The 27990-nt window shown below is 43.6% G+C and overlaps 3 protein-coding genes across 3 annotated transcripts; 2 read left to right on the top strand and 1 right to left on the bottom strand.

Annotated features, from left to right (window-relative positions):
* The first annotated feature begins 799 nt into the window (after positions 1 to 799).
* CTHRC1 (collagen triple helix repeat containing 1) lies at positions 800 to 9975 on the top strand. Its single transcript, XM_015416982.1, has 4 exons — positions 800 to 1139; positions 7079 to 7300; positions 8749 to 8965; positions 9558 to 9975. Exons 1-4 carry the CDS (start codon positions 975 to 977, stop codon positions 9698 to 9700), a joined length of 747 nt encoding a protein of 248 aa, XP_015272468.1. The 5' UTR covers positions 800 to 974; the 3' UTR covers positions 9701 to 9975.
* A 1210-nt stretch (positions 9976 to 11185) lies between these two features.
* SLC25A32 (solute carrier family 25 (mitochondrial folate carrier), member 32) lies at positions 11186 to 22790 on the bottom strand. Its single transcript, XM_015416980.1, has 7 exons — positions 22567 to 22790; positions 21188 to 21338; positions 18137 to 18222; positions 16192 to 16352; positions 14732 to 14845; positions 14186 to 14331; positions 11186 to 11682 (listed from the first exon to the last, which is right to left on the bottom strand). Exons 1-7 carry the CDS (start codon positions 22763 to 22765, stop codon positions 11550 to 11552), a joined length of 990 nt encoding a protein of 329 aa, XP_015272466.1. The 5' UTR covers positions 22766 to 22790; the 3' UTR covers positions 11186 to 11549.
* A 249-nt stretch (positions 22791 to 23039) lies between these two features.
* Positions 23040 to 27824, top strand: LOC107115280 (DDB1- and CUL4-associated factor 13-like; the record flags this gene model as incomplete). Its single annotated transcript, XM_015416957.1, has 3 exons — positions 23040 to 23216; positions 25706 to 25905; positions 27717 to 27824. Coding segments are annotated over exons 1-3 (378 nt in total), but the record flags the coding sequence as incomplete, so codon positions are not given.
* Positions 27825 to 27990: the final 166 nt, after the last annotated feature.

The raw sequence follows: 27990 nt of genomic DNA, 5'->3' as shown, positions 1-27990 counted from the left end.
AGCTTCCATGCCACAAGTGGGGATTCGAACCTGGATTTCCCATATCTTAGTCTGACACTTTAACCACTATATCATGCTGAGCTGCCTTAGACTGAATCATAACCTTAGTCCCTCAAGATCAATGCTGTCTTACTCAGACTGGCAGTGGTTCCCGGATTCTTAACTGGAGATGCTGGGGATTGAAGCTGAGGCTTTCTGCTTGCCAAGCAGATGCTCCACCACTGAGCTCCTCCCTAATTACCCATCACAACATCTGCAAACAACAAAGCCCTGGGAGATGGGCAGGCTAGCCTTCCTCTTACTATAAACCCAGCCGGAGAGCAAGGAATGTGCCTGGAAATGTAATATGTATGAGCAATGCCGGGCTTTGAAGAAGTTCTGTCTCCAGAAAAAGCAGGGACTGTATTTTCCCCTAGTCTGTGTCTAACCTGAGGCGATTCTATGCCTGAACGGTGTCTTGTTGCACCCTGAAGCCTAACAGATGTGTGCTGCAGCATAAGTTCTGGTGTTCTTCTGCGACAACACAGGACTCCCTTTTCCTTCTTGCTGCAACAGACCAAAGGGGGGGGAGGCCACACCATTGCCGGAGGGACGGCGTTGCGGGTTAGCCCTGTGCCCTCCAGTGGCCATTCTCTGGCAGTGCCGGAAAGGCGATACCACTCCGTGGATGAAGCTAGCTTAACCTATATATACACATACGTAACTCCCCCAGCCCATAACTGCACTCCAACTGCCCCCCCCCCGATCCCGCAATAATTGGCGGGAGGGAGTCGGCTTTCCCCCGCACCGTCGCCTGGCCGGGAGGAGGCTGTTGCTGCTGCTGCAAAGCGCCGCCGGCTGCGCATTCCTGGCTGTCCCCGGGGAGGGAGCCGGAGCAGGGGCAGGAGCCGTAAAAGGCTCATTCATCCACGCGGCAGACACTGCCCGATTCATCCGGGCTCCACAGGCTTCGCTTGCGCCGCAGCCCGCCAGCCATGAAGCGCCTCTCGCCCGTCGCGCAGCCCGCTCGCCCGTCTCCGCTCGGCGTGGCGCTCCTCTTGCTGCTTCTGCTGCTGGCGGCGGCGCCCTCGCCGGGGACGTCGTTGGAGAACCCCAAAGGGAAGGCGAAGGCGCTCCGTCAGAGGGAGGTGGTGGACGTGGTGAGTGAGCGAGCGAGCGAGTGGGGGTCTCGGAGGGTGGGGGCGCTGAGGAGAAGGCCCCAGCCCAAGCAAAGCCCCAGCCCCACGCCATACGTGTCCTCGCCCCACCGTCTCTGGCGTGGCAAGGCTCATCCGCCGCACAGACTAGGGGGCGGTAGAGGGAGGTGGTGGAACTGTGGACCGGACCACCTTAGACGGCCGGAGGGAAGCGTCGTAGTTCATGTGTTCTCCCTCGTCACAACAACGAACTCCTCGCCTACAAGAAACTAGCCCCGGGGGTGGGGTGGTGGTGGGATGCTGTAGTCTTCTTTCTGCGGTACTCGTTTACTACAGGTAGTAGAACAGGATTACAGTCCAGTGGCACCTTTAAGACCAACAAAGGTTTATTCAAGGTATGTAGTAGGTCAAGATGTCTAATTTGCCCTTTTTGGGCAAATTGATAGAGAGAGCGGTGGCGACACAGCTGCAGGCATTTCTGGATGACGCTTCTGTCCTCGATCCCCACCAGTCCGGGTTTCGCCCTGGCCACGGGGTCAAAGTCTTAGAAGAGGATGCTGTTAAAGTTCTGCACTCCATTTGCCAGCAAATTTGGAAAACGCAACAGTGGCCACAGGATTGGAAAAGGTCAGTATACATTCCAATCCCAAAGAAGGGCAATGCCAAGGAATGTTCAAACTATCGCACAATTGCACTCATATCACACGCTAGCAAGGTCATGCTCAAGATCCTACAAGCTAGGCTTCAACAGTACGTGGATAGAGAACTACCAGAAGTACAAGCTGGGTTTCGAAGAGGTAGAGGAACTAGAGATCAAATTGCCAACATTCGCTGGATTATGGAGAAAGCAAGAGAGTACCAGAAAAATATCTACTTCTGCTTCATTGACTATGCTAAAGCTTTTGACTGTGTGGATCACAACAAACTATGGCAGGGCCTTAAAGAGATGGGAGTACCAGACCACCTCACATGTCTCTTGAGAAACCTGTATAAGGGCCAAGAAGCGACAGTTAGAACCGGATATGGAACAACTGATTGGTTCAGCATAGGAAAAGGAGTACGACAAGGATGTATATTGTCGCCTTGCTTATTTAATATATATGCAGAGTACATCATGCGAAATGCTGGCCTGGATGAATCACAAGCGGGAATTAAGATTGCTGGGGAAAAGATCAACAACCTCAGATATGCAGACGATACCACTCTGATGGCAGAAAGTGAAGAGGACCTTAAGAGCCTCTTGCTCAGGGTAAAAGAGGAGAGCGCAAAAGTGGGCTTGAAGCTCAACATCAAAAAAACTAAGATCATGGCATCCGGCCCCATCACTCCTTGGCAAATAGAAGGGGAAGCTGTGGAAGTAGTGACAGACTTCACGTTCCTGGGATCCCAGATCACTGCAGACTGTGACAGTAGTCATGAAATTAAAAGACGCCTGCTCCTTGGGAGGAAAGCGATGGCGAACCTAAACAGCATGATAAAAAGTAGAGACATCACCCTGCCAACAAAAGTCCGCATGGTCAAAGCAATGGTATTCCCAGTAGTCATGTATGGCTGCGAGAGTTGGACTATAAGGAAGGCCGAGCGCCGAAGAATAGATTATTTTGAACTATGGTGCTGGAGAGTCCCTTGGACTGCAAGAAGATCAAATCAGTCAATCCTAAAAGAAATCAAGCCTGACTGTACCCTGGAAGGCCAGATAATGAAACTGAAGCACCACCAAATGAGAAGGGAGCACTCACTGGAGAAGACCCTGATGCTGGGAAAGACTGAAGGTCAAAGAAGACGGGGACGGCAAAGGATGAGATGGTTAGACAGTGTCATAGATGCAACGAACATGAAATTGAGCCAACTTCAGAGGACGGCGGAAGACAGGAGGGCCTGGCGGGAGCTGGTCCATGGGGTTGCGAAGAGTCGGACTCGACTGTGCGACTGAACAACAACAACAACAAATGACCTTTGGGAGTCACTTCTCACTTTTTCAGATATTTGAAGAAGCGAGCAGTGACTCATGAAAGGTCATACGCTGTCGCAAATTTTGTTAGGTTTTAAGGTACTACTGGGCTCTTACTCTTTTGAACAGGTGGTAGAGAGCATTGGATGAGAGGGAGCATAGTAAAAGATAATGCAGCCGCCATCTGCAGTCTTCAAAGTGGTGCAGACTCTAGTTCTGCCACCCCATTCTGCTTTGTAGAAGGACTCAAAGACCCAATTTAATACTGGAATTTGAATGGTGGTGGGCTAGAACATTCCTAGGTGATGTTGCTGCATGTGCTCAGTACCTGCACTGGGCTGCTGTGCATGCAGCAGTAGCATGTCACTGCAACACCAGCCCAGCCTGTCATTCTTTGGTGTGCTAACATTGCGTGCATGGTAGTAGTGGGCCCAGTTTAAACGAGATGCTGGCTGTGTGCGAGGTCATACAGATCCCTCCAGTGGGCTTTGGCAAGTGAGATGCAGTGATGTATATGCCCAGTGGCTCTTTGGAACCGGGCTAACACGCCTGCATGTACGCTGTTAAAATTGGAGGGGTCCGTAGCCCAAGTGGGTGCCCAACTGGTATCTTAACATGGTTGCATGTATAGCAAGTAACAGGTAGACTCTTCTTGCGCAGCCAGCAACAGGGTTAAGGTCTACTCTGTCCATGCAGCAGAGTGATGGAGGGAGAAAGGACATTGCCCATTTGGGCTGCAGGTGGAGGGTTCTGTTTGTAAACACTTCCCAGTGCAAAACAGTTTTTCTTACAAATGGAGAACAGTTTTTCCACTCGTGAAAAGGGAAGAAGGAGGGCCTCCCCTTTCACCCCCAGAAATACTCTGCTGGGGATCATGAGACCATTGAAAGAGCCATGTGTGATAGGGGCTGTAGTAAGAAGCGAAGTTGTGGAAGCTTGAGCAAAAACAGTTGGCTGGATCCAACCTCTGCTGTGTCAGCAAAGAGCAGGGTTGGAAGCATTTCTCACGATGTGCAAATTTTAAATTTGCTTTCCCCATTTGGAGTTGAAGCGGAACAGCATATTTCACCACCTCAGGCTTTGCTTGCCTCCTGCAGTTGGCTGTGCAGACCCAGCCTAACTTGAGTGTGGCCGAAGTAAAGGAACGGGGCTTACAGTCTTGCCCAAACTGGGCACAACATGGAGGAATGGGAACAGCATCGTGTCCATTGTTAAGGTCTGGGAGAGCTCTGTCTGTCTGCCAACATAACCACAGCCGGAGCGCTGAAAGAGAGACAGCTGTATAATCTGATGTGGTGGGACTTCCCGGCAGCTGATGATGAGTAAGCCGATAGATCTCCTCTGCTCTTTGTGATTACTCCCTGAGTATGAACATTCAGGGAAATGGGTAGTTGGTTTCTTCAGCATTTTTCCTCCCTCAAGCCATTCATTTCCATGTTGGACACATCACCAGCACGTTCCCTCCTCCCCAGTGATATATGCATGGGAGGGAAAAGGAAGAGAAGCCGTGCTGAGTTAAGTGTTTGTATGCAATAGTTCCTTTCAAAAACGGAATGTTTTGCTGTGGATTTTGAGCTTCCTGCGTGGGAGAGTTAGGGATTAAGACTAAAATTGTTTGTTTGTTATCTAGCTGATTAAATTAGACTTAGTATTGTAAATCTGTTCAGGTAAGGGAAGCGCGTAGTCAGTACATGAAAATAAGATCAAACAAGGCAAAATGATACTGTGCTTAATAGTACCAGACTGAGAGTCGGACTAGACATGGCAGTGTCCTCGTGGTGGCCATGAGGATGCCTGTGCCGTTTTAAAATGTCGCAAGGGCTTGATCCTGAGGCACTATTTTTTTCTCCTCCTTGTACCTTATCAAGTGCTAACATAGCTGCACCCCCTCTCTCCATGGCTGTTTCACACTTGAAATGGCATGAGGGGAGGGGGGAGTGTTGTGCTGAGGGCTTGACTTACAATGGCGCTGTCATCCTCATGGCCAGCATGAGGATTCCATTGTGTCTAATTTGGCCCTTAGTTTGCTGAACACCATTATGGAGTTACCAGTTATTGGTTGGGAAATACCTGGAAATTTTTGGGGGGAGCTGGGGAGAGCGGGGTTTGGTGAGGAGAGCAGCAGCATATAGTGCCATAGAATCCACTCTCCAAAGCAGCCATTTTCTACAGGGGAACTGATCTTGGTTGACTGGAGATCAGTAGTAATAGCAGATCTCCAGGTGCCACCTGGAGGTTAACAACCCTAAAAAGATGCAAAATTTCCAGGGTGCTGTGAACATCCCAGAAATATTCAGTCTATTGAGTGAGTCACTCCCCCTTGGGGCAAGTTATCTTTTTCTCTCTGCGTTCTTCTTGAAAAATATACTTTCCTTTGGTGACTCCTTCGGAAATAATTTCTTGCCTGAATAGTTTCCATTACTCTGATATATTCTTCACTGCATCTTCAGGCTGTTGCCTCTTGCTTGATCTATTGTTAGAATGGTTCCCACGCTGCTGTACTTTCCCAAATGCTGCTTTATTCTCAGTGAAGGTGACCTTCTTTGGCAGTTATAAGATCTGGCAGCAAATGTGCCTCAGAAAACAAGGGATACTTTGTCCTTCCATCTAAAGAAAGAGCTCGGTAGGGATATCAGACTGCTGTTAACATCCACTCCGTTTTCCCTTGACCACCACTCAGCGAGTACAATAAATTTCTCACCACAGATTTAAAATAATAACTTCTGGGTAAAGTAAAGGTAAACGTTTCCCTTATAAGCTTATACCTTGAATAAAACTTTGTTAGTCTTAAAGATGCCACTGGACTCAAACTTTGTTCTGCAAGTATTAGTGTAAGTATAGGGTTTTAGAATACTCAGAGCACTTCCCATACACACTATTTTTCACGTAGTCCTTACAACAACCCTGTGAAGTAATTAGCGGAGTTATGCCCTTTTAAGATGGGGTTGCCAGCTGTAGCTGGCAATCTGCAGGAAGCATTGGGAGGCAGGGGCAATTTGGGCATGCATCTCAGCAACATGTGACATGAATTTGGGCACAAAACCAAATGTGACATCATAGGAATGCTCTAGGATTCACCCAAAACTGTATGTCAAGCAGGGCAGGCTGGGAGATCTCCTGCTCTATTCTAAGCCCATTGACTCCTGGGACCCAGAAGGGTGTAACTCCACCTAGGATACCTATGTATTCTGCTGTCCTTTCCATAGCTAATACAGGGGTGGTCAAACTGTGGCTCGGGAGCCACATGCGGCTCTTTCACACATATTGTGTGGCTCCCGGCAGGGCAGCTGGGGAAGCGAAGGGTTGGCATGCCTCCCCAATCAGTCTTCCCTTCCCCAGCCAGTGTTCCCCTCCCTGAGTAGGCTTGAGGCAGGGGGGAGCAGGGAAAGAAAGCCTTCAAATATCATTGGACAAATAAATATCATTATCAATATCTATTTTTACCCCTTTTGTTTTTATTTTTGGCAGTCTCATTTAATGTTAATAAAAAGCAAATTTGCATTTTTCAATAAAAACGTGTCTCTAATATTTGTTCATGTTATGTGGCTCTCAAACATCTGACGTTTATTCCATGTGGCTCTTACGTTAAGCAAGTTTGGCCACCCCTGAGCTAATACGTGAGGTTCTTATCCAATCTGTGTCATCTGGGTACTGGTGAAGGCCAGACCAGATTTGCTGCAGAAGGGTAGCTGCCAGATCATTCTTTGGGCCCTTGTGTGCTAGCAGCTAAAGGCTCATAGGATCTAGCTTACTGGGTTATAAAGGGAGGGGAAGAAACACCACTATTTTAGCATTTAGCACAACTTTGATTCTGAATCAAGAAAAGTAATTAATACAAGATGAAAAGTCACAATAGTACAAAGCAAGTAAACAGGTGCAGCTACAGTGCACTCCAATACATACTGACTTAAGGGGCTTAGACTGGAGAAACTCCGTTTAGTACTGCACTGCCAGTGTCACAACTTAAAGGTGAATTATTTTGTTTTTTCAGTATAATGGGATGTGTTTGCAAGGACCTAATGGCGTTCCTGGAAGAGATGGAAATCCTGGAGTCAACGGTATCCCCGGGACTCCTGGTATCCCTGGTCGAGATGGGCTTAAAGGAGAAAAAGGAGAATGTATGCGAGAGAGCTTTGAAGAGTCCTGGACTCCCAACTATAAACAATGTTCTTGGAGTGCTCTGAACTATGGCATAGACCTCGGAAAAATTGCAGTAAGCAGCACAATTGACTATAATATATAAAATATGTGATGAGAAATCTTACAAGGATTTGGCTTAGCTAATCTTCTGTTAACATCTAGGGGTAAGTTTGCTAGTGAGGCAAACACTGGTAGTTATGGCCTACCACTGGTTAGAAGTACTTGCAACCCCTCATAAGCCTTTGGCGGTAGGATTTAAAAATAGGAAAAACCAGAACATCATGATATAATACATTTAAGGAAAGGGAAGCAGTTGTATTAATCCTATATGAAATCCAAACTTTTCATGAGTCTCCATTTCAGAGAATATTATCAACTCTTAAGTACATACTTGCCTTTTAAATTTGTTGGTGTAATTATTCATTACTTGAAAACTGTAACATCCACTGGAAAACACTGCACTACAGAGTTTGATCACTATCACCTTAGACAGAAAGTCAAAACTAGCATAGTTGTATTTTACAAGAAGTCTTGGGAATATGGGGGCTTGCATGCTCTATTACCGTGTGACTTGTAAGTCAATAATTTCCACTTTTGTGGCAAATGATTTTGTTATGTCTAACCCACAAAGTGTGGTTTGTTCTCCTGCTGTCAAACTAGCATTAAAATAGTGCTTTGAAGTACAGATCATAGTTATTTGGAGAAATCTGTGGTTTATTTAATATACATGTGTTTATGATTTGTTTCCTCAGCAAATTTCTATGCTGCCTCTCCAGAGAACCAGCTTGAGACATAAAATTAATGATAAAATACTGTGGCTACAAAGCAGCAGATAAAAGCCATCGAAACAGGGATACTAATTACCCCTGTTGTGATATGTAATTTGTTGTGCCTAAGGATTTCCCAAAAGCTCATTCCTAACTACACACAATGTTTTTGTTATATATGAATCATGTATCCTATCAGAAATGTAATGCATTCTCTCCATTTAGTGAAATGCTGCTTGACATTTCCTCTTCACTTGATATGGGGTTAGATTTAAAAATAACTAGTCAATGTGCTACTTTACTAAGGTAAAGAATTAACTATGAATATTGTTCCTACAATATTCTCTTTTCTTCCTTTGAACCATGATATCTATGGTCTAGTGAGAGAATCTACCATGACTTGGAATTCCAACCATCATGGAATGGAAGATCCAATTTTGTCACGACAGCTGTATTTGAAGCCTGCAAGTTTAATGCTTTTGAAAGAGTTTTGATATCTGAATTTCACATACGTGAATTCTACCTTAGAATAACAACAGAAAATCACCAAGTAGTGGAAAGGAAATGGTTTTTTGGATTTGCTGTAAGATATAATAACTGAATTTTCTTGCTCTTGAGTCACTTCAGAAGTCTGTGGCATGCCCCAGGTGAGAATTGGGTAGTGAAAACCTGGGCAATTAAGATCATCAATTATTTAGTGCAACAGTGAAAAATTTCTAGCTTCAACACACAACTTGTTCTTTTTTTTTAATAGGAATGCACATTCACAAAGATGCGCACTAACAGTGCTTTAAGAGTTCTCTTCAGTGGATCACTTCGCCTCAAATGCAGAAATGCTTGTTGTCAGCGCTGGTATTTTACATTTAATGGAGCTGAATGTTCTGGGCCACTTCCTATTGAGGCGATAATTTATTTAGATCAAGGAAGTCCAGAATTAAATTCCACTATTAATATACATCGCACTTCTTCAGGTATGTATAAAGAAAGATCCATGCAAATTTTACAGTAAAGGTCAGCCTCATCATTTTTAGCAAGGAAAAATGCTAGTGACTAGATCAGTCCAACTAAGTCCCCATTTGCCTTCCTAATATAATATACTAATTCTTTAATCAATCCTCTCCAACCCTAAACCTCCTAGGCTTTAGCATTGTGAAGAGGGGCCGTGGCTCAGTGGTAGAGCATCTGCTTGGCATACAGAAGGTCCCAAATTCAACCACCAGTTTAAAGAATCAGGTAGTAGGCGATGTGAAAGCCCTCTGCTTAAGATGCTGGAGAGCTACTGCCAGTCTGAGTCGATGATACTGACCAAGACGGACCAATTCAGTTTAAGGCAGCTTCATGTGTGCCCTCCAGCATATAATCCTACTGGTAGCCTTAGATGTGGAAGGGGGACAGAGCAGCAGCCAAGGTCAACCTACTGCACAGTTCTAATGACTGACCTACTCAGCTCCCTCCTTGCTGTTTTTGAGAGAAGTAGAGATCTCCTCCTCCTGTTCTCTTGTCTTTAGACTTTGACAACAGATGTTTTTGAGTAAAAACAAGATGTGTTTTGTCTTTTAACAGTGGAAGGATTATGTGAAGGAATCAGTGCCGGTTTGGTGGATGTTGCCATTTGGGTTGGTACTTGCTCAGATTACCCAAGAGGAGATGCTTCAACTGGATGGAACTCAGTTTCCCGCATCGTTATAGAAGAGTTACCAAAATAGAATGCTCTTCCCAAGTTTCACTTCCCCAACACTATATACAATATATAACTCCCCCCTGCTAGTTTTCTATATATGGAAGAAAGCACTTGGCTATAACGCACAGATTTTATAGACATACCAGTAAGCAGTTGACTTTCCTACTGAAACAAGTATCCTAGCATGTTTTTCATAATGTTTTGGAATATAGATTCTGATACAGAAATCTGTATTTATGTACTATTTTATATGAATTCTAGACAGTTTTTTACATTTCTTAATAAAGATGATCTTTTATAAATACCGAAATTAGGAACATTTACCTTTGTTCAAACCTACAGTTATAAAATAAAGTATGATTTTACTTTGAATGTCATTTCCTACTAAAAAGAAACCCACTTTTCAGTATTTATGAGTAAAGCAAGAAGACCCTACTGTGTACTGAAGGAGAAGGCTATACAGAACTCTGAATATCACCGGCATTATATGTTAGTGGTATGTACAAATTATTGGGGCTGTGGTGGCTCAGTGGTTAAGACGCTGAACTCCAGACTGGAAGGTAGTGCAGCAGTTCAAGACCTGAGTGCCGCATGACGGAGTGAGCTCCCGTCTCTGGTCCCAGCTCCTGCCATCCTAGCAGTTCGAAAGCAAGAAATTGCAAGTAGATAAATAGGTACCGCTTTGGTGGGAAGGTAACAGCATTCCGTGCGCCTTGGCATTTAGTCATGCCAGCCACATGACCATGGAAATGTCTTCGGACAGCACTGGCTCTTCGGCTTGGAAACGGAGATGAGCACCGCCCCCCTAGAGTTGGATTCGACTGGCTTTCGAGCAAGGGAAACCTTTACCTTTACTTTTATGTACAAATTAACCTTTGTATACTGTTACCCCAGCATATACCATCTTGGTAAAGTTTCAGCGCTATGAGGACATTTCCAAGAAGCGGTATTGAATTTGGACAACAGTGGTAGAAACAAAGCTAATAATATAGTTGCTGGATGGGTAGCAGTTGCTGCTGTTGTCACAAGGAGGTGATAGAAATAATAGTGATGGTTCCTGTTCATTTTTCTTGAGGTTCACTTATCAAGCAGTGACAGGGCTAACCTCAGCAGTCTGTTGCTCTGATTGGAGTAGGTACAGGCTGGTTCTGAACCTGCCAATTGCCAAAGCCAAGCATTCATAGGACTGGGCTACCTGTACACTTAATTCTGAATTATATTTCAAATGCTGTAAAAAGGCAGCTTTTTAAAATCTGTTCATTAATTCAGTTGCATTTTTAACTGGAAGCTGATAAGAGTGAGAAGACACCATAAATTTTTAAAATACAATATGACACCAGTTCAATTTTTTGCTACGTCCTAAGGTTCTATATTAAAGCATTCAGGACTAACATAATGCACATATTCCCAATGCCATGCTATAAATTAATAAAGGCCAATTAAATTTTCTTTCACAATTAGCCTTGCTTAAAAGGGATGGAAAGAATATGGAAAGCTGAAATCATCGTTGTAGACATCATATACACAATTTATTGGTGATATAAATAGCATACCAAATATTGTGCCTTCCAGTATTTTGACATCATGACCTTTCTGCCATTTCCCAGTCCAGAGTTCATTGCTTTTCTCAGAACAGAGTTAGGGAGAACAATTAGCTAAAGAACAAAACAAAATATGCAGTGTTGTTGCTGAGCTGCATCTAGTCGCTCAGAGACAAGGTTAGCATGGAAAATTCCAGGCAGAGACTTTCAGATTCAGTTGCTTCTGTCAAAATGTGTTCTATTCCCCTGTTCTTCTGTGAATGCCAGAAAAATTAAGTCTTAAAACAGACGGGTATTTGATGATGATGCCCTTCTTGACGCAATCTCCAGGATTCAGCTGCTATTTTTAAAGCCAAGCAATAACTGGGATACTTTTTCATACACAACAAAGGTAATACAGCATGCAGGTGTTACTCTGAGCACATTAGGTACAATTCCTTTGTAAAATCCGTGAACTCCTTCTTTCCTATAGAGAAGCAGAAAACATTCATAACTTCCAAATGTATTTGATAGGAAGATCATTCCACAATTTTCTGCATAATTCTTTAAAATGACTTAAAATTCTAAATGCGATCTTGAAATTAGCTGGTGATTAGACTAGTAAGAATTTTGTCTTTTTAAAAGCTGAAAGCCTTGTCTGTATAGTTACAGAAAAATAAATGGGTGAAATGTGTCTAGGCCCTTTAAAATTACACTATTTCAAAAGTTTCAATTACTGGAGAAGTACCGGATTTAAGGGCATATTCTCATCTGAGACTGCACATGGCCCATTACTTACTATACTTGTCAACATCTACAGTATTCTATGAGTCACATGGTTTGCTATGACAGGTGATTTCCCCCTCTATACTGACCATATCAGGAGTGGGGAAGACATGCAGACTATATTTTGAGTAGGATTGCCAGAACTCAAGCCAAAGGTCCTGCCTATATCTTTAAAAAAGGTTCAAGGCCATGGTAGAGGATGCAGCTACTATGCATCTTATACCCCCCCACACCAGTCCTTATGCCACTCTTCTGCTTCATCTGCTGTGGGGCACTACTGCAGTCCTGCTTGTTTAAGCAGAAGGCACAGGGGCAAAAGACCAAGTGAAAGTTGAAGACAGAACAGCAACATTTTCGCCCAAACAAAAGTTGAAGGCAGAAGAGCAACATTTTCACCAAACCACAGGCAAGAATGACACTACAGACTTTAAATGGAAGGACAGAACAGTAATACCTCATATAAAGCTGCTTCATTTAGCGTACTTTGGGGGGGGGGGGTAGGGCAGCCAAATTTGGGCTTGGAAATTCGGAAGTGGAGGGACCTCAGCAGAGCATAATACCAGAGTCCACCCTCCAAAGCTGCCATTTTTTCCAAGGGAACTGATCAGTTGTAATTCTGGTAGACCCCACCTGGAGGTTGCAAACCAAGAGGAGAGATCACGGGATGGACGGTGGAATTGAGCTAAACAACTGTGATGTATTATGCCAAGGAAATTATCCACAGACTATTAGGTTCTTATCCAGTATTCCGTTTACTTGGAGTAATTCAATCTCTCAAAAATCATTCATAATAACGCCATCAGCACTAACGGACTATACATATCAGGTCTCATTTCGTTTACAACTTTGTCAGAGTGTATAACATTGAAATTCCATTCACTCATTCATTTAACAAGCAGTATGGCCATTTTTCTTGGTGACTCTGATCAAATCCATTAACGGCATCACGTTAGTGTTGATGGCGTTGTTATGAATGATTTTTGAGAGACTGAATTACTCCAAGTAAACGGAATACTGGATAAGAACCTAATAGTCTGTGGATAATTTCCTTGGCATAATACATCACAGTTGTTCAGCTCAATTCCACCCACCTGGAGGTCGGCAACCCCACCTGGGGATGTTTCTGCAGCATGATCAGCTCAGATGGAAATAAATCTAGGCAGGCTGGAAGTGACACATCACTGCTGTGGGCAGGACGCCACCTCTTAACCGCGGCAGAGATTGATAAAAGACCTGCATGGCTAAGGAACAGGGCCTCAGTAGGAGCTGTGGGGCTGACAGAAGGGGACACAGCTCTCCCAGGAGAAAGACTTGACAAGCAAGGTGACCTGGACAGGATTCCAAGGCCACTCAAGCACAGGAGCCTCACAAAGATGGTCAACTTGGTGGTTGCTCCCTCATTTGTCACTCATACATGGTGATACCGTGAACCCCATGAGAACCAGTGTTCTCAGTACTTCTTTTATAAAGCTGTTTCACACAACCACGGTGTTAAAATAGGTACTACTGTAAAAGTTTTGTTAACTGACACCCAGTTAACTGAACAGCTTGTGTGATTAACTAGCATGCCCATTATGTCCAGCTGAGCACACCAGTGGAGTGACTTGGAGGGGCTGGCCAGGTGGCTCGGGCAGGGTGCCAGCCAGGAGGCAGCAGTTTCAAGCAGGCAACACTGGAGCAGTCTCCAAATCCTGCACATGGCCACCAGCCACTCAGCCCTGCTGCCCTCCTGCTGTCAAGTAAAAGCTTTGTAAACCAGCACATTTGGTTAACTGGCAAACCCAATTCACCCATGAATGCCAGTTAAAGTTTTGCTGTACTTAATTTGAAAAATTAACAATTCATTAATTACTCTGTACTGGAACTCTGCAGGGTAGCTTATCTGCATACTCCAGCTCTACCCCCTTAAGCAAATGATGGTTCATATACAGCAAGCTTGTTCTCATTTTATTTTTCACATTTCATTTTACTGTTACATTATTTGTAAACCTGATATGTGTAGGTGTTTAGGTCTCATGAGCTGAAAATAAAACACTCATGAGCTGAAAATAAAACAATGTTCAACATAGAAATCAATCGTAAACAGAGTTATACCCTTCTAAGCCCACTGACTTCAATGTACTTAGAAGGGTGCAACTCTTTTTAGCACTGCACTGTTTGTAAAGGAGGTACTTTTGCAACAGGTTTGGATTCCCATGCCCTACCTCCATGTTCTATGCATTACATCCACTACTCCCAAGTATCTGTTGTGCTGATCCTGGAGACGCGCCCTCACAACCTGATACGGATATGTTGCTGAAACAGCAAACATTTTTGACAGTGCTGCCATAGCGATATACTCTAAAGTGCTCTAAAAATGAAATGAAGCGAACATTAATTTCAAACAACTGTATTAAAGGAACCAATAATAAACTTTATATTTGTAGGTTTCACAGTTTATGAATATTTTATATTTTCTATCCTTTAAATATAGAAATGTTGCTAATAATAAATGAGACTAATACTAAATAAGGAACAGACAAATGAAAGTATTTCTTCATACAACACATGATTAAATGGTGCAATTTATTGCTATAAATACAATAGTAGCCATTGGCTTGATTGCCTTTATAAGGAGCTAGACAAATTAATGAAAGATGGGGCCATCAATGCCTATTAGTCATGAAAGCAAAATAAAACAACTTTTCTCAGTGACAGAGTATATCATATACTATATACATAAAATAATCCATAATAAAGGAGTACTTTACCAGTTTTGAATCTGATGGTCTGTCCCAATGCTTATTATATTTTGACTTAAATTCTTCATATGCCATGAACTGCAGTGCTCCATGACTTGTTCCAAACAGACCAGGGACAAATCCCTAAAACACAGATTTCTTTTACAGAGTTTAAAGAGCAAAACATTAAAGCTAGCCAACCTGATTCACGTTACAGGATAACTTTACAGTTATTTTATTACTACACATAAACATTTGGCTTCAAAGCATAGTATTATGAAACCTTGAACATAAATACATGGACAGTACTGCTGGTCCTTATAAATGTTATCATAACTGTCCAGCTATTTTCTTTCCTTAGAAGGAAAAATGCAATAGTTTTAATAGACATATGCTTAGAACAATAGCTAAACAATAGTTACCAGCCTCTATAGTTGCAATGAAACTACTTACAAGTGCATTTTTTCCAGCAGCAATATACATAACAGAAAATCCTGGGAAAACTGTTTTCTGTTCAGTCTATTATAAGAAACTACAGAGCCCTTACAAGAATGACATTTTGCTCTATTTCTTGTAGTTTTTCACAGTTTGGTGTTACTGAAGTACTAGCCAGAACAGTTGGCATATAGTTTAAAAAGCAACATTCATAAAGGGTTGAGCAGCATCTGTTCAAACTAGCTCCGATTTGAAAACTGAGGGAATCTCTTGCAAAGTCCCTCACACTACTCAAGACTGACTAATTGGATCCTGACTCCTAACCCAATGGACATGCTTCCCACTTGTAGAAGACTTACCCACTGACAACTAACTGAGTAGCACAAGTTTGAAAAACAGCCTTAACCTGTATATGCCTAGGTACTGATTTCGATGGGAACATCCTTTTGGATGATGTAGCAGTACACTACTCCAATGTACCACCAGAAATTTGGGGCTGGATTCAACCAGCTTTTCTGATGGTGAAACAGGAAGGAGTGGTTCCCTTTACCACTGGGAATCATAGGACTTGCATTTACAAAAGCCATATGGGAAGGGGTCTATACTAAGGAGTACAATTGGGTAAGACTGGCTGGAAAAGGTGCCTGGATTCAACCTTTCCCCCCATTTTTGAAGAGTCAAATTTGTGCACAATAGACAGCAGAAATAGACCAAGATCAGACAATATACAGGACTACTGATTCTATGGAGAGTAGTATTTTGGAGTAAATGGTTATAGTATTATGGTCTTTGCCAGCAACAACACAGCTACAAGAAGAAATCACTCAAGCTGGCCCCAAATGTCATTTTTCAATCCATCTAGATCTGACTCTTTATAAGGCTTTAGGTATGGCTCTGTGACAACAGGAAAAAAATGCAGAAGAGCTTGCAAAGGAAAATGAAGCCCATCAGCAAGCCTATGGTAGTGAAACTCACGTCATGACACTTTCACATACACATTGTCACATCACTAACAATGCTTTAATCACACTACACACCAGTACTCCCAGACTTACCTTGTATAAGCCACGTATACCTTCACACTTGTATATTTTTATAAGGGCATCTACCATTCCCTTATACTGCCTCTTTGAAGGATCAATGCCAGCGTCATATTGTAGCACAAGCCGAGTTTTTGTCACCCAAATTGGATTTGTAATACACAGGGTAATGGCTCCTAACAGACAGAAATGTGACAATTGTATCAATTACAGTACTATTATCTGTAATTATCTGTAATTACAGCACTATTATCTGTAACTGGATAAACATATTGAGCAGAGGTCCATCAGTGGCTATTAGCCACAAGGCATAGATAGGAACTCTTGGTCTGGGGCAAGTGATGCACTGTATTCTCGGTTCTTTGGGGGGGGGCGCAACGTTGGGAGTGCTTCTAGTGTCCTGGCCCCACCAGTGGTCCTCCTGGTGGCACCTGGTATTTTTGGTCGCTGTGTGACAGTGTTGGACTGGATGGGCCACTGACCTGATCCAACATTTACCACTTTATGCGACAGTTTATTTCTGTTTTGTATAGAAAATAATAATTATTTTTTTAAAAAACCTGTCATGGTGTCATTTGGGGTATAAGATCTACTGCCTTTCCTGATTGGGGCAGAATACAGCTTGGTGTTAACTGGGTGCCAAGGTATTCAGTCCTGTATTTTCCTGATTATTGCATATATTTATCCTCTCCCTGGACTCCGTGTGTTTCTTATCCGGCCCCGGGAGCACACAGGGCACAGATTTGTACATCAACATGACCAAACCTAAATAAGAAACCCCACTGCTCAGTTTCTATTTCTAGTTTAGTGGACAAAGGCCAACCTGCTGATTTGGAAATCACAATAAACTAGGGTTAATACTAAAAGGAAAATGGAGAAGGAAGCAGCATGAGAGAGAGAGAGAGAAAGTGCACACACATGGAACATGCAACCATAGGCTTGTTTTCAAATGGAGATATGGTACCATAGCATATGGGACATTCGCCGGAAGCTGCGCCCGAAAAAGCAGCGTCGCTCCGAAGGAGAAGAAATCAAGAGCCTGCTTGGACTTGGTCGCCAGCCATCCGGATCCCCATGATCCAAAGAGCAGACTCCAATGGACTTAAAAGTGTTTAACTCTATTTAGGACTAGCTTGGGAATGCACAGTGGCATTTTTAAAAAACTTTTTTGGTTAACAGCTGCTGCTGACCATGTGATACCACAAAATGCTTCTGAGAGGACCCTCAGTTTAAAGAGATACTATGAGGCATGCCACTCTGCTGTGACAGAAACTCAAGTCTAAAGTTCCTGGGGCACATGGAACTCCTAACATGGCTCTTTGCATAGAAAAGGAATGTCTTGCAATCCTGCCAACCAGGTGTTCTAAATAGTTTAGATCAATCAACAATTTTATCTGACAAAGAGCAAATGCCAAATACCAAGAGTATTCAGAATTGCAGAAAAATAAATACCTGTATTCAGTTGGCAAACATGTCATACTTAGAATAAAGTATGACAAAGATTAAGAATCTCTCTTTGAGCATCTTTCTACTGAACCCAAACAGAATGGATAAGAATCTGGTACAGCTCAAGGGAAGCAAACCCACTGCAAGTTCAGGGATTTTCTACGTACTAAGTGCAGTCCTAAACAGAGTCACATCCTTCTAAGGACACTTAAAGTGTAATCCTAAAGAAGTCTACTCAGAATCCTACTGAAGGTTACTCAGTGGGGCTTACTCCCAGGAAAGTCTTCTTAGGAATGCACTGTAAGACAATGCATTTAGGAGGCTGCAATTCTGTTTAGGATTTATTGCTTCGGGTTATATTGTGAATATTCTACGTATCCGAAAGGCCTAGCATTTTTCAGTGATCAGATAGTTTTGCTGAATCAAACATGAGCATTTGAGCTCAAGTCAGCAACAAAAATGTATAAACATGGACAAAAAATAGCAGACAGTATCTTGTTCACAGTTTCCTCACCAGCCTCAGCAGCTGATACTAGGTGTTCACTTGCTCCAAGGCTTTCTTGCCTATCTTCTGTCTTGTAAGCTTTAATGGCATTATAGCTGAGGAGTGAAATACAGATAATTGATTATTTTACAAACACAAGAGCCACACTGGGCTGTATTCTACTAAAGTTCCATTTTCTGTGGCACTCCTTTTTGACTTCTGAAAACTGATGGTGGATATCACAGGTCCTACATGGACAAAAAGTCATTTGAATCGGGGGTGGGAGGTGGGAGAGAGAACCTATCAAAATTGCCCCATCCCTCTTCTCCCAGCCAAGCCTGGGAAGATCTGTGAGCAGAAGAGGGGGCAATCTTACCCAATTTCCCCTCCTCACTCAGTCCCCCAACATGTGTCCATGTGGGCCTTGCAATCTTCAGTATTGAGCTACTAGAAGACAGAGAATGCAGGGAAGCTCTGGATCTGCCAGTTATCTAGAAACATATATACGGTACGTGCATCAGAAATCTATGTGAATATAAAACATACAGGCTGGATGTCAAAGAACTATTGTAGGTGCACCCAAGTTCAGTTACATGCCTAGAAGGATTTCATTCAAACAGCAGGTCTGTAACATTTCACAGAAGTTTCTCCCAGGTTCCACAGGTGGTTTGATAAGTGGCATTGGGATAGAGACACACTAGCTGTGTGGTTCTTTAGACCCTATCCATAGTGTGTGTGTGTGTGGAGAGAAAAAAATATTTACACAAAGGACCTCTTTGCTCTTTATAGTTTAAAAATGTACAACTACTTTTAAAGATTAAGCTATTCCCCACAGAGTAATTATCTATCCCCTTGTACATTGCTCAGCTATAAGAAAACATAAATCAGAGGGATTCTATGAACAGATCAGGGAAGAAAAGGTATCAATTAACAGACTGCAATATTATTTAAGCAGTTCATGTTGAAGTGGTATTTAGTGAAAACTTAGGAACTAGCCATAGCTGTATGGTAAAAAAAAAGCACCAACAACACAACAGTATTCCATATTATCAACTATAAGCCACATTTATATACTTTGTGGCTCTCCATACACAGAGAGTTATCTATTTTAGTAACCTCCCCCCCCCAGAGGGGGACTCTAATAAGCTTTAATTGCTATCTGGTGAACAGTAACCTGGAGCAAGGTCTGGCAAGCAACAGAAAGACAAGTAAAAGCTTCTATCCATAGATTATCTTTGTGTATGCTCTGGACTTAACCAGGTAAAGTTCATGGCAGACACCCAGCTTTTATACCAAGTTGAATCATTTATAAAAGTTTTACTTATTCAGTGCAGGTTAAATTCGGAACCACACTGGGATTGCTCACTGCTTCTCTAATCCTATTAACTGAACTGCAGTCTTAAGTATTGAGGTACTTTGAACCTTGATAGCTTAAAATAATTTATGCAGAACAGTGGTTGCTAAAAACAACAGTATAACACAGCTAGAGGGCCTGAACAAGATATTCTAGATATTGCAGCAGCAATCCTTATTCTGATTTACTTTGGGTCTATCTAGAAAAACTTGAAATAAGCCTGGATCAACTAACCTCCAAGATCAAAAACCAACCCAAGCCTGACTCACTGCAGTCTTTCCCAATCATCCCTCATCTCAGAAGTCCTTTTTAGCCCCAAGAAAGTTTATTGACAGGGTGTGGGACCCCTAAGGACAAACAGCCATATGGGTTGAGAAGCTGCAGTGGGCAAGAAGAACAGGTTGAAATTACTCCCTTCTGTCTCTTCCATGAGCAGAGCTCAACTGACAGGTGATGCACAAATCTGTGCCCCATGTGACCCTGTGGCCGGATTGGAATCACACAGTCGAAGTCCAATGAGTTAGATGAATATTTGTTTATTGTAACTGAAACAGGAGATACAGGGCTGAGTACCTTTAGGCCCCCAGCGACATCAAGCTGTATCTTGCCTTAACCAAGAAGGGCAGAGAGTCTTATACCCCAAGTGACATCACATATGATTTACACATTCAAGAATCTCTAATTGGTATCAAGCAGTTAACATCATGGAAGCATCATTTGACTCTAAACCCTATTGGTCTTTCCTGATACTGGTCATGCATGTCAGTGATTGCATTTGCTTATCTGGTCTTCAGAACAATGGGAAACATTAGAGAACACTGGGACTCTCTATGGCCTGAGCAAGGCTAGCCTCCCTCCTCTCCTTTTGGAGAGCTAGCTGATAAGGGCTGTGATTCACATTAAGCTTAGTTCTTGGCAGGTTTCCTGGTACCAGATTCTCTATCCAACAAAAGAACTAATTGTTTTTGGAACACTTATTTTATAACCTTTGCTGTTGGCGTCCTTGTAACTTACGCATTCCATCTACAAAGGTTTTGAATAATATTTTTGCTTATAACTTTTTATACAGAAAAATACAATTATAAAATACATATGTTCTACTATAGATTTCTTCCATCTGGGCTAAATACCAAAATCTGAATATACTATTATTAAACTCTTATAAAGGCACAGTGTCAGCTGTCAGCATATAAACACATCAGAGGAAATGTCAGAACTCACGTTCAGAAATTACATTCATTTTTCCCTTGTCCTACACAGGTGGAAAGGACAATTTGTCCCCTGTCCCCTCCACCCTTGCAGCCTCCTGACCTCCATGGTTATTAGTTCACACAGGTCTTGCAATCCCAGGAATAAATTCTTCCTGGGTCACAAAGGACTGCTTGGGGGGAGGGAATGCAAGAAAGATCTGTGACCATCAGCACCTTCTGCTGACAGATCACTGAATCCAGCCCACTTGCTTAGATCACATGAAAAACTTTTTGCTTATCTTGGATTTTTCTAGGTCTGTGATTAATACTAAATACAGAAAGCATTGTAAGGGACATCAGGAACATTTGGATTAAAAGGACCACAGTTATACAGGGTGACATATTCATGCACCCGCAGCCTTTGCAATCAAAGCAGACTATAATAAAGTATGTCTATGTTTATGTATAATGATAAAGATGCATTACAATCACATATTTGAACAGAACATTGGGAAGTATTTTAACAGTTCAACTTACAAGAAAAAGTACAGGCCCCAAGAGGCACCTGCTCCCCACATGTTTGGTGTTACCCCTTGGTACAGACCACGCAATCCTTCATGTTTCCAGACGGTTGACAAGCAGTGAAGGATTCCATTGTATTTTGGCCTGAGTTCTAAGCCATCACTCACTAGATAAAGCAATTGGAGAGAAATCTGAAGAAAGTATATTCCAGAATGAATCAATAACAACATATATAAACACAAGTAAGCAAGTAGATCTTTTCCAGGTGAGAACTGTAAAGTTAATGAAACTTTAAGCCAACATTAACACTATATTTGTTCCTATGGAATAGTGAATTTAGCCGATAAAAGTGGCTAAAATAATGAGATCCCTGAAGCAAATGTTACCTCTGACGTGAAATCAACAAGTTACTCAGGCTTTTCTCTGTATCCCAAATATACAACACTGGTATTGTGTAGAACTGCTGCAAGCAATGCAACAAGACAATGCACACAAAGTGCTTTGAACACTGGAAGAGTTATATAAATGTTAAGCATATACTTGGAATAATCTGCAGAGAGCCAGTTTGGTGTAGTGGACTCTAATCTGGGAGAACCGGGTTTGCGTTTCTGTCAAGAGCTCTCTCAGCCCCACCTACCTCACAGGGTGTCTGTTGTGGGGAGGGAAAGGAGTTTGTAAACCGCTATGAGACACCTTTGGGTAGTGAAGGGCAGGGTAGAAATCCAATCTCTTCTTCTTGACTGCAGTGTTATAAAATGTCCTCATATGTCTGTAGCTGTTCTGGCTGTGGTACATTTCTACATGCCTATGTCAGTGAGTCATAACAGTTCTGGCTTGCAGTGCCAGGATGGTCTTTGCCCCTTTCTCTAGTGTCAGGTACATTGCCGACTGTACGTGCGATTGATATGATGGCTACTGAGTGGCAACAGTGGGTGAGTGGCAATCGGGGATGTTCTCTCCCATGTCAAGCACTACAGACTCCCAAAACACAGCTCGGAAATGACTTCAGGAGAGCCTGTTTCTTGAGCTATCCTTATCCAGAAGACCACAGCCCAGTCTTAGCATATACTTTGCACGCAGATGACCTTGCCAGTGGGAAAACAGGATCTCGAGAGAAACACTGGAGAACTGTTTAAAGTCAGAGTTGAATGCAGCCAAAGTGCCTTGGCGTGAGCACCTCGCTTTGCAGAGGATCAGCCTACTTCCGACTAAGCATCCCTGGGGTAGGGATGGAATTTGACAGTTGGTGCCCGTGGGGAAAGCTCGAGGGGAGGAGGGGGGGGGCTAGAACTGGCACGTGGCACTGTGGCGATAGCAGTTTGGGGGTGAGGGATGACGTCGCCTCTGCAGCCGTTGCTGCTGAGGGAGAGGGGGAAAGGGCAGGAGGTTCTAACCTGCGAAGCGGATCTTCACCAGATCCAGCGGATGCAGCACCAGCGTGGAGATTACGCCTCCGCTCAGCCCGGCCACCAAGTTCTCGAAATGCACGTGCCTGAAGAGGGACCGTGCAGCAGGCGACGCCGACGTGGGAGCAGGCGCAGCCCCCGCCACTGTACATGCCGGAGCCCCCGGGACGGCGGCAGTGACAGTCATCGAAAACAGAACACGCGAAGGAGAGCTTTTCCCGAAAAAGACCCTTTGCGCAGACCGTAGCCAATCACATGGGAGAAATTAGTGACGTTATTCTTTGACCCCTTTCCCCTCACAGGCTGCATCTACCGGAAACTGATGGACAGCTCTACCAATCAGAACACAGTATTGCCTACCCGGCTTTCTAATGGGTGGGATTAGGAAAGTAAAACTATTTGCTCACGTGACTGTAGAGACGCCGGTTTCCTTCCATCTGTTCTTCACCTGCATTGGCTATATTCACCCGGAAGTTATTTCTGAGACTTGCTTGGGTCTTTCAGCTCTATGCAATTTAGCGGAGGGGGTAGTTGATAAGCTGAACGGCGGCCCTTTTCCTCGTGGAGGATGAAGGTGAAGGTGTTGAGCCGGAACCCGGATGACTACGTCCGCGAGACCAAGCAGGACCTCCAACGTGGTGAGATGCCGCTGCGTGAAGCTATATTTCTCTCTGTCCATAAGGAAGAACGTGCTGTCGAGTCGCTACTGACTCGTGGCGACCCCCTCCATGGAGCGTTCTAGGATAAAGCTGTATAATAACGCGTGAAGCTATATTTCTCTCTGTCCATAAAGAAGAACGTGCTGTCGAGGGGACTCGTGGCGACCCCCTCCATGAAGCGTTCTAGGATAAAGCTGTATAATAATTGCTCCTGATTGCGTAATGAAAGTACCGTAGCGGTGATGGAATGCTGGCGTGTTCGTGTAGCACTTAAATTAGTTCATTGATCTAGCAAGGTCGATATTCCCTACTCTGAGTAGTAGAGGCTTTCCATGGTCTCAGGTAGGGGAATTTTGCATCACCTACCAATGACCAGTTCCTTTTGTCTGGAGATCCTAGGGAACTGGACCTGGCTGGGACCTGCTGCAAGCAAAGCAGATACGATTGAGCCTTTCCTGAGCAGTTGCATGGCAGTTAAAGTGGAAGGGAAGGAGACCTACTTGAGGATGACATAAGAAGAGCCCTGCATGATCAAACCCATAATCCTGTTTGTTTATTTATTTATTAGATTTTTACCCCACCCTCCCCACCGGGGCAGGCTCAAGGCAGCTTACAAGAGAACCATAGATAAAACAATAATATAAATTAATATAAATATTAGTATAAAATACACAGTACATTATTAAAACCCTTAACATAGCGATGACGATGTGACTATAATAAGATAAGCAGTACCTCCACTATTGGCGGGCTCAGGCTGGGAATAAGACTGGGACAGGACATAGATGGTAAGATGTGGCTCCATACCCATATGCCTGATGGAAGAGCTCCATTTTTGTGGCCCTGTGAAATTGAACAAAGTCCCCCAGGGCCCTGATCTCACCCGGAAGCTCATTCCAGTAAGCAGGAGCAGCTGCAGAAAAGGCCCTAGTCCTAGTCGATACCATCCTGGCGTCCTGTGGACCAGGGTGGGCAGACAATTTTGTGACCCTGACCGTAGTGCTCTCTGGGGAACTTGTGGGGAAAGGCAGTCCCTTAGGTAGGCAGGTCCCTGTCCATAAAGGGCTTTAAAAGTCAAAACCAGCACCTTGAACCGAATCCAGTATGCTATTGGCATCCAGTGCAATACGTTCAGCACAGGCTGGATGTGCTCTCGTATAGGGAGACCCATCAACAGCCTGGCCGCTGCATTTTGCACCAGCTGCAGCTTCCGGAGTTGCGCCAAGGGCAGCCACATGTAGAGAGCATTGCAGCAGTCTAACCTTGAGGTGACCATACCATGGATCACTGCTGCCAGATAATTGCGTTTGAGGAAGGGAACCAACTGCCTAATCAGCCGAAGATGGTAAAAGAGTGGCCGCTACCTGGGCCTCCATTGTTAAAGAGGCATCCAGGAGCACTCCCAAACTCCTGACCCTCGGCGCTGGCACCAACGGTGCCCCATCGAAGGCTGGTAATGGGATCCCTACCCCCGATCCGCTCTGACTCAGGCACAGGACCTCCGTCTTCGTCGGATTCAGTTTCAATCAGCTCAGTCTAAGCCATCCAGCCACATCCTGTAACGCCCAGTCCAGGTCTTCTGGGGTAGAGTCGGACTAACTGCCCAACAACAGATATAGCTGGGTGCCATCTGCATGTTGGTGACACCCAAGCCCATGCCTCTGGGCAAGGGCACGCATGTAGATGTTGAATAGCATTGGAGACAGCACCGCCCCTTGAGGCACTCCACAGATCAGCAGGTGCCTTTGGGACAGCTGCTCCCCAGAGCCACCCTTTGTCCCCGACCTTGGAGAAAGGAGACGAGCCATTGTAAGGCAAGCCCCTGAATCCCCATGTTGGTGAGGTGGTGGGCCAGTAGCTGATGGTCGACCATGTCGAACGCTGCTGACAGGTCCAACAGCAGCAGCACCGCTGTCCCACTCTGATCCAGATGCTTCCGGAGGTCGTCTGTGAGGGCGACCAGTGCTGTCTCCATCCCATGGCCTGGGCAGAAGCCGGACTGGAAGGGATCAAGCATGGAAGTGTCATCCATAAAGCTCTGCAACTGTATCGTCACTGCCCTCTCAATTAATTTGCCCAAATAGGGCAAATTGGAAACCAGCCAATAGTTTGCCAATTTGGTCGGATCCAGAGATTTTTTTTTAGGAGAGGGCGGACCATCGCTTCCTTGAGAGTCCCTAGTCTGGTGTGTTGTATCACACAGTGGCCAGACAGTTGTCCTAGAAGACCAATGAATGTAGTATAACAACCATGGTCTTCTGATGTTGTCTCCAAACTCTGCTGTGTGAACAGAATATGGTTATTTTTTACTTTCCAATTCAAAGCTAATAAGGCTGACTTTAAGTAAGAAGAACAGTTTTGTTCTCCCAGATAGTGATGATGTGACTACTAACAGTATATAAAAAAGAAAAATCTTTAAGGTAATAGCTTCTTACTTAAACGTATTCATGTTTATATATTTATCTTAGTTCCACGAAATTATGATCCTGCACTGCATCCATTTGAAGTTCCAAGGGAATACACGAGGGCTCTAAATGCCACAAAGTTGGACCGTGTGTTTGCGAAGCCTTTTATTGCATCATTAGATGGTCACAGGGATGGTGTTAACTGCATGGCTAAGCACCCACAGAGCTTGTCTACAGTTTTGTCTGGTGCATGTGATGGAGAGGTAAGAATAATTTTCAGACAGTTTTAAATCTGTGGAAAGGCGTCTGTCTTATTTGTTCTATGGATGTTGTGTTATTTCAGTTAAGGAATCAAAAATTCCTTGTATTTCAGTCAAATGTGTTCCTATAACTGCATGCTGAAATGTTACTCTAAAGTGTTAGAGCAAAGGATATGCAAAAGAGAACAAAAACGGTTTTATTTACTCTTTAAAACATTAAATGGCCAAATAAAACTTTGCCATTTGAACTCTTGCCACTAAATACTCTTCCTGCAAATGTTCAGTTTTCATTGCCTGGTTTGCCAAGTTATTTACCTGGTGTAATCTTCTAGTTTTCTGCAACAGTTGCTTACTGTATTGGAGGCGAGATTTGCTAGATGTAGCAGCAATGAAATGGCAGAAATGTTGAAGTAATATTAATTTAATATGTTGTCGAAGGCTTTCATTGCTGGAGTTCATTAGCTGTTGTAGATTTTCTGGGCTGTATGGCTGTGGTCTTGGGATTGTAGTACCTGACGTTTCACTAGTACCTGTGACTGGCATCCTCAGAGGTATAACACAGAAAGATGGAGTACTCTGTGTCAATGTGAGAAGAAAAATGGTAGGCAAGTAATGTATATCTACTCAGGGAGGTGGGGTAGGACTGAGTCATTATCTTGTAGGAGGTTTCCCCGGCTGTGACATGCTAATAGAAGAGTTTCCTGAGGAGGTTCTTTTGCATATGGATTGGCTGTTGATATTCTAATCTTACCTGTACTGCTGTTGTGAGAGGTAGGGGCAGGGGTGTCGAACTCATTTGTTATGAGGGCTGGATCTGACATCAATGAGACCTTGTTGGGCCGGGCCATGTGTGTCATAAAAGGTAATGCCGGGTAGCGGAGATATAAACTTTATAAAGGACACAGACAAACACAATTAAAGATTTCTTTAAAACTTTAAATAACACATTTCCAGTGCGTTCGACACCCCTGTAGAGCATTTTGTGTTTTTCAGGACAGGAAACCATGCCCTGCAGAACAGAATTTAAAAATAAATCGGGCATGGTTTCAGCCACCCTGAGCCTACCTTGGTGGGGAGGGCATAAAGCAATAAACAATAGAAGCCCCCATTATTGAGTAGCCCCAACCATCGTAATCTTGTTGTATAAATCCTGTTGTCTATATCAAAGGCCCTCTGGAACAGGTAGGTCTTTAAACTAGTTTGACAAGCCTTCAGGGTTGTCATCACTGTCAACTCCTGGGGAAACGCATGCCATAAGCTGGGGGGAGTAGCAGAAAAGGCCCTCCTTTGGAACCCAGGTCACCAAAATTCACTTAAGGCTGGTTTCCTTAGGGGGGAAAAGTTATACAGCCATGTTGGCCCATGCAAAATCAAAAACCAAGAATGAAATCCATGTAATACCTTTCATTGTGTGAGAGTAAAGTGCCATCAAGTCACAGCTGACTTATGGAGACCCCAGCAAGGGGCTTTCAAGGCAAATGAGAAGCAGAGGTGGTTTGCCATTGCCTTCCTCTGTCATCTTCCTTGGAGGTCTCCCATCCAAGTACTAACCAGGGCTGATCCTGCTTAGCTTCTGAGATCTGATGAGATTGGGCTGTACCATGCTGCCTTCTCTCCAATACCTTTCATAGGACCAACTAAATTGACAGAAAACATTGTGTAAGCTTTTGAGCCCACGTATGGGTCTCAAGTCCCAGATCAGATGGTGCAGATGGAATGAATCCTTTAACCTTAACTGAAGCTTAGTGTTTTGCTACAAAAGCAGTATTATTACTGAATTGATACTAGTTGAGAAAATGTTGCTGTTTTAACAGGTTAAAATTTGGAACTTGATGAAGCGTGAATGCATCCGTACATTACAAGCACATGAGGGCTTTGTGCGAGGAATATGTGCCCGCTTTTGTGGTACCTCTTTTTTCACGGTAAGTATACTAGGGAGCACTGAGGAAGGATACCTGAATGCTGCCTTACATTGTCACTTCTTAAGTACCTTCTTTTTCTTCTGTTTTCCATTCTAGGTTTTGTTGCCTAAATAATAAAGTTGTATGGCTTATTTCAAGATTCTAAAAATCCCTCACTCAGAATTAT

Source organism: Gekko japonicus, unplaced genomic scaffold (assembly GCF_001447785.1).
Source record: "Gekko japonicus isolate JY-2015 unplaced genomic scaffold, Gekko_japonicus_V1.1 scaffold505, whole genome shotgun sequence".
Taxonomy (NCBI): Eukaryota; Metazoa; Chordata; class Lepidosauria; order Squamata; family Gekkonidae; genus Gekko; species Gekko japonicus.
The sequence above is the reverse complement of the archived record's forward strand: the minus strand, read 5'-3'. Positions and strand labels throughout refer to the sequence as shown.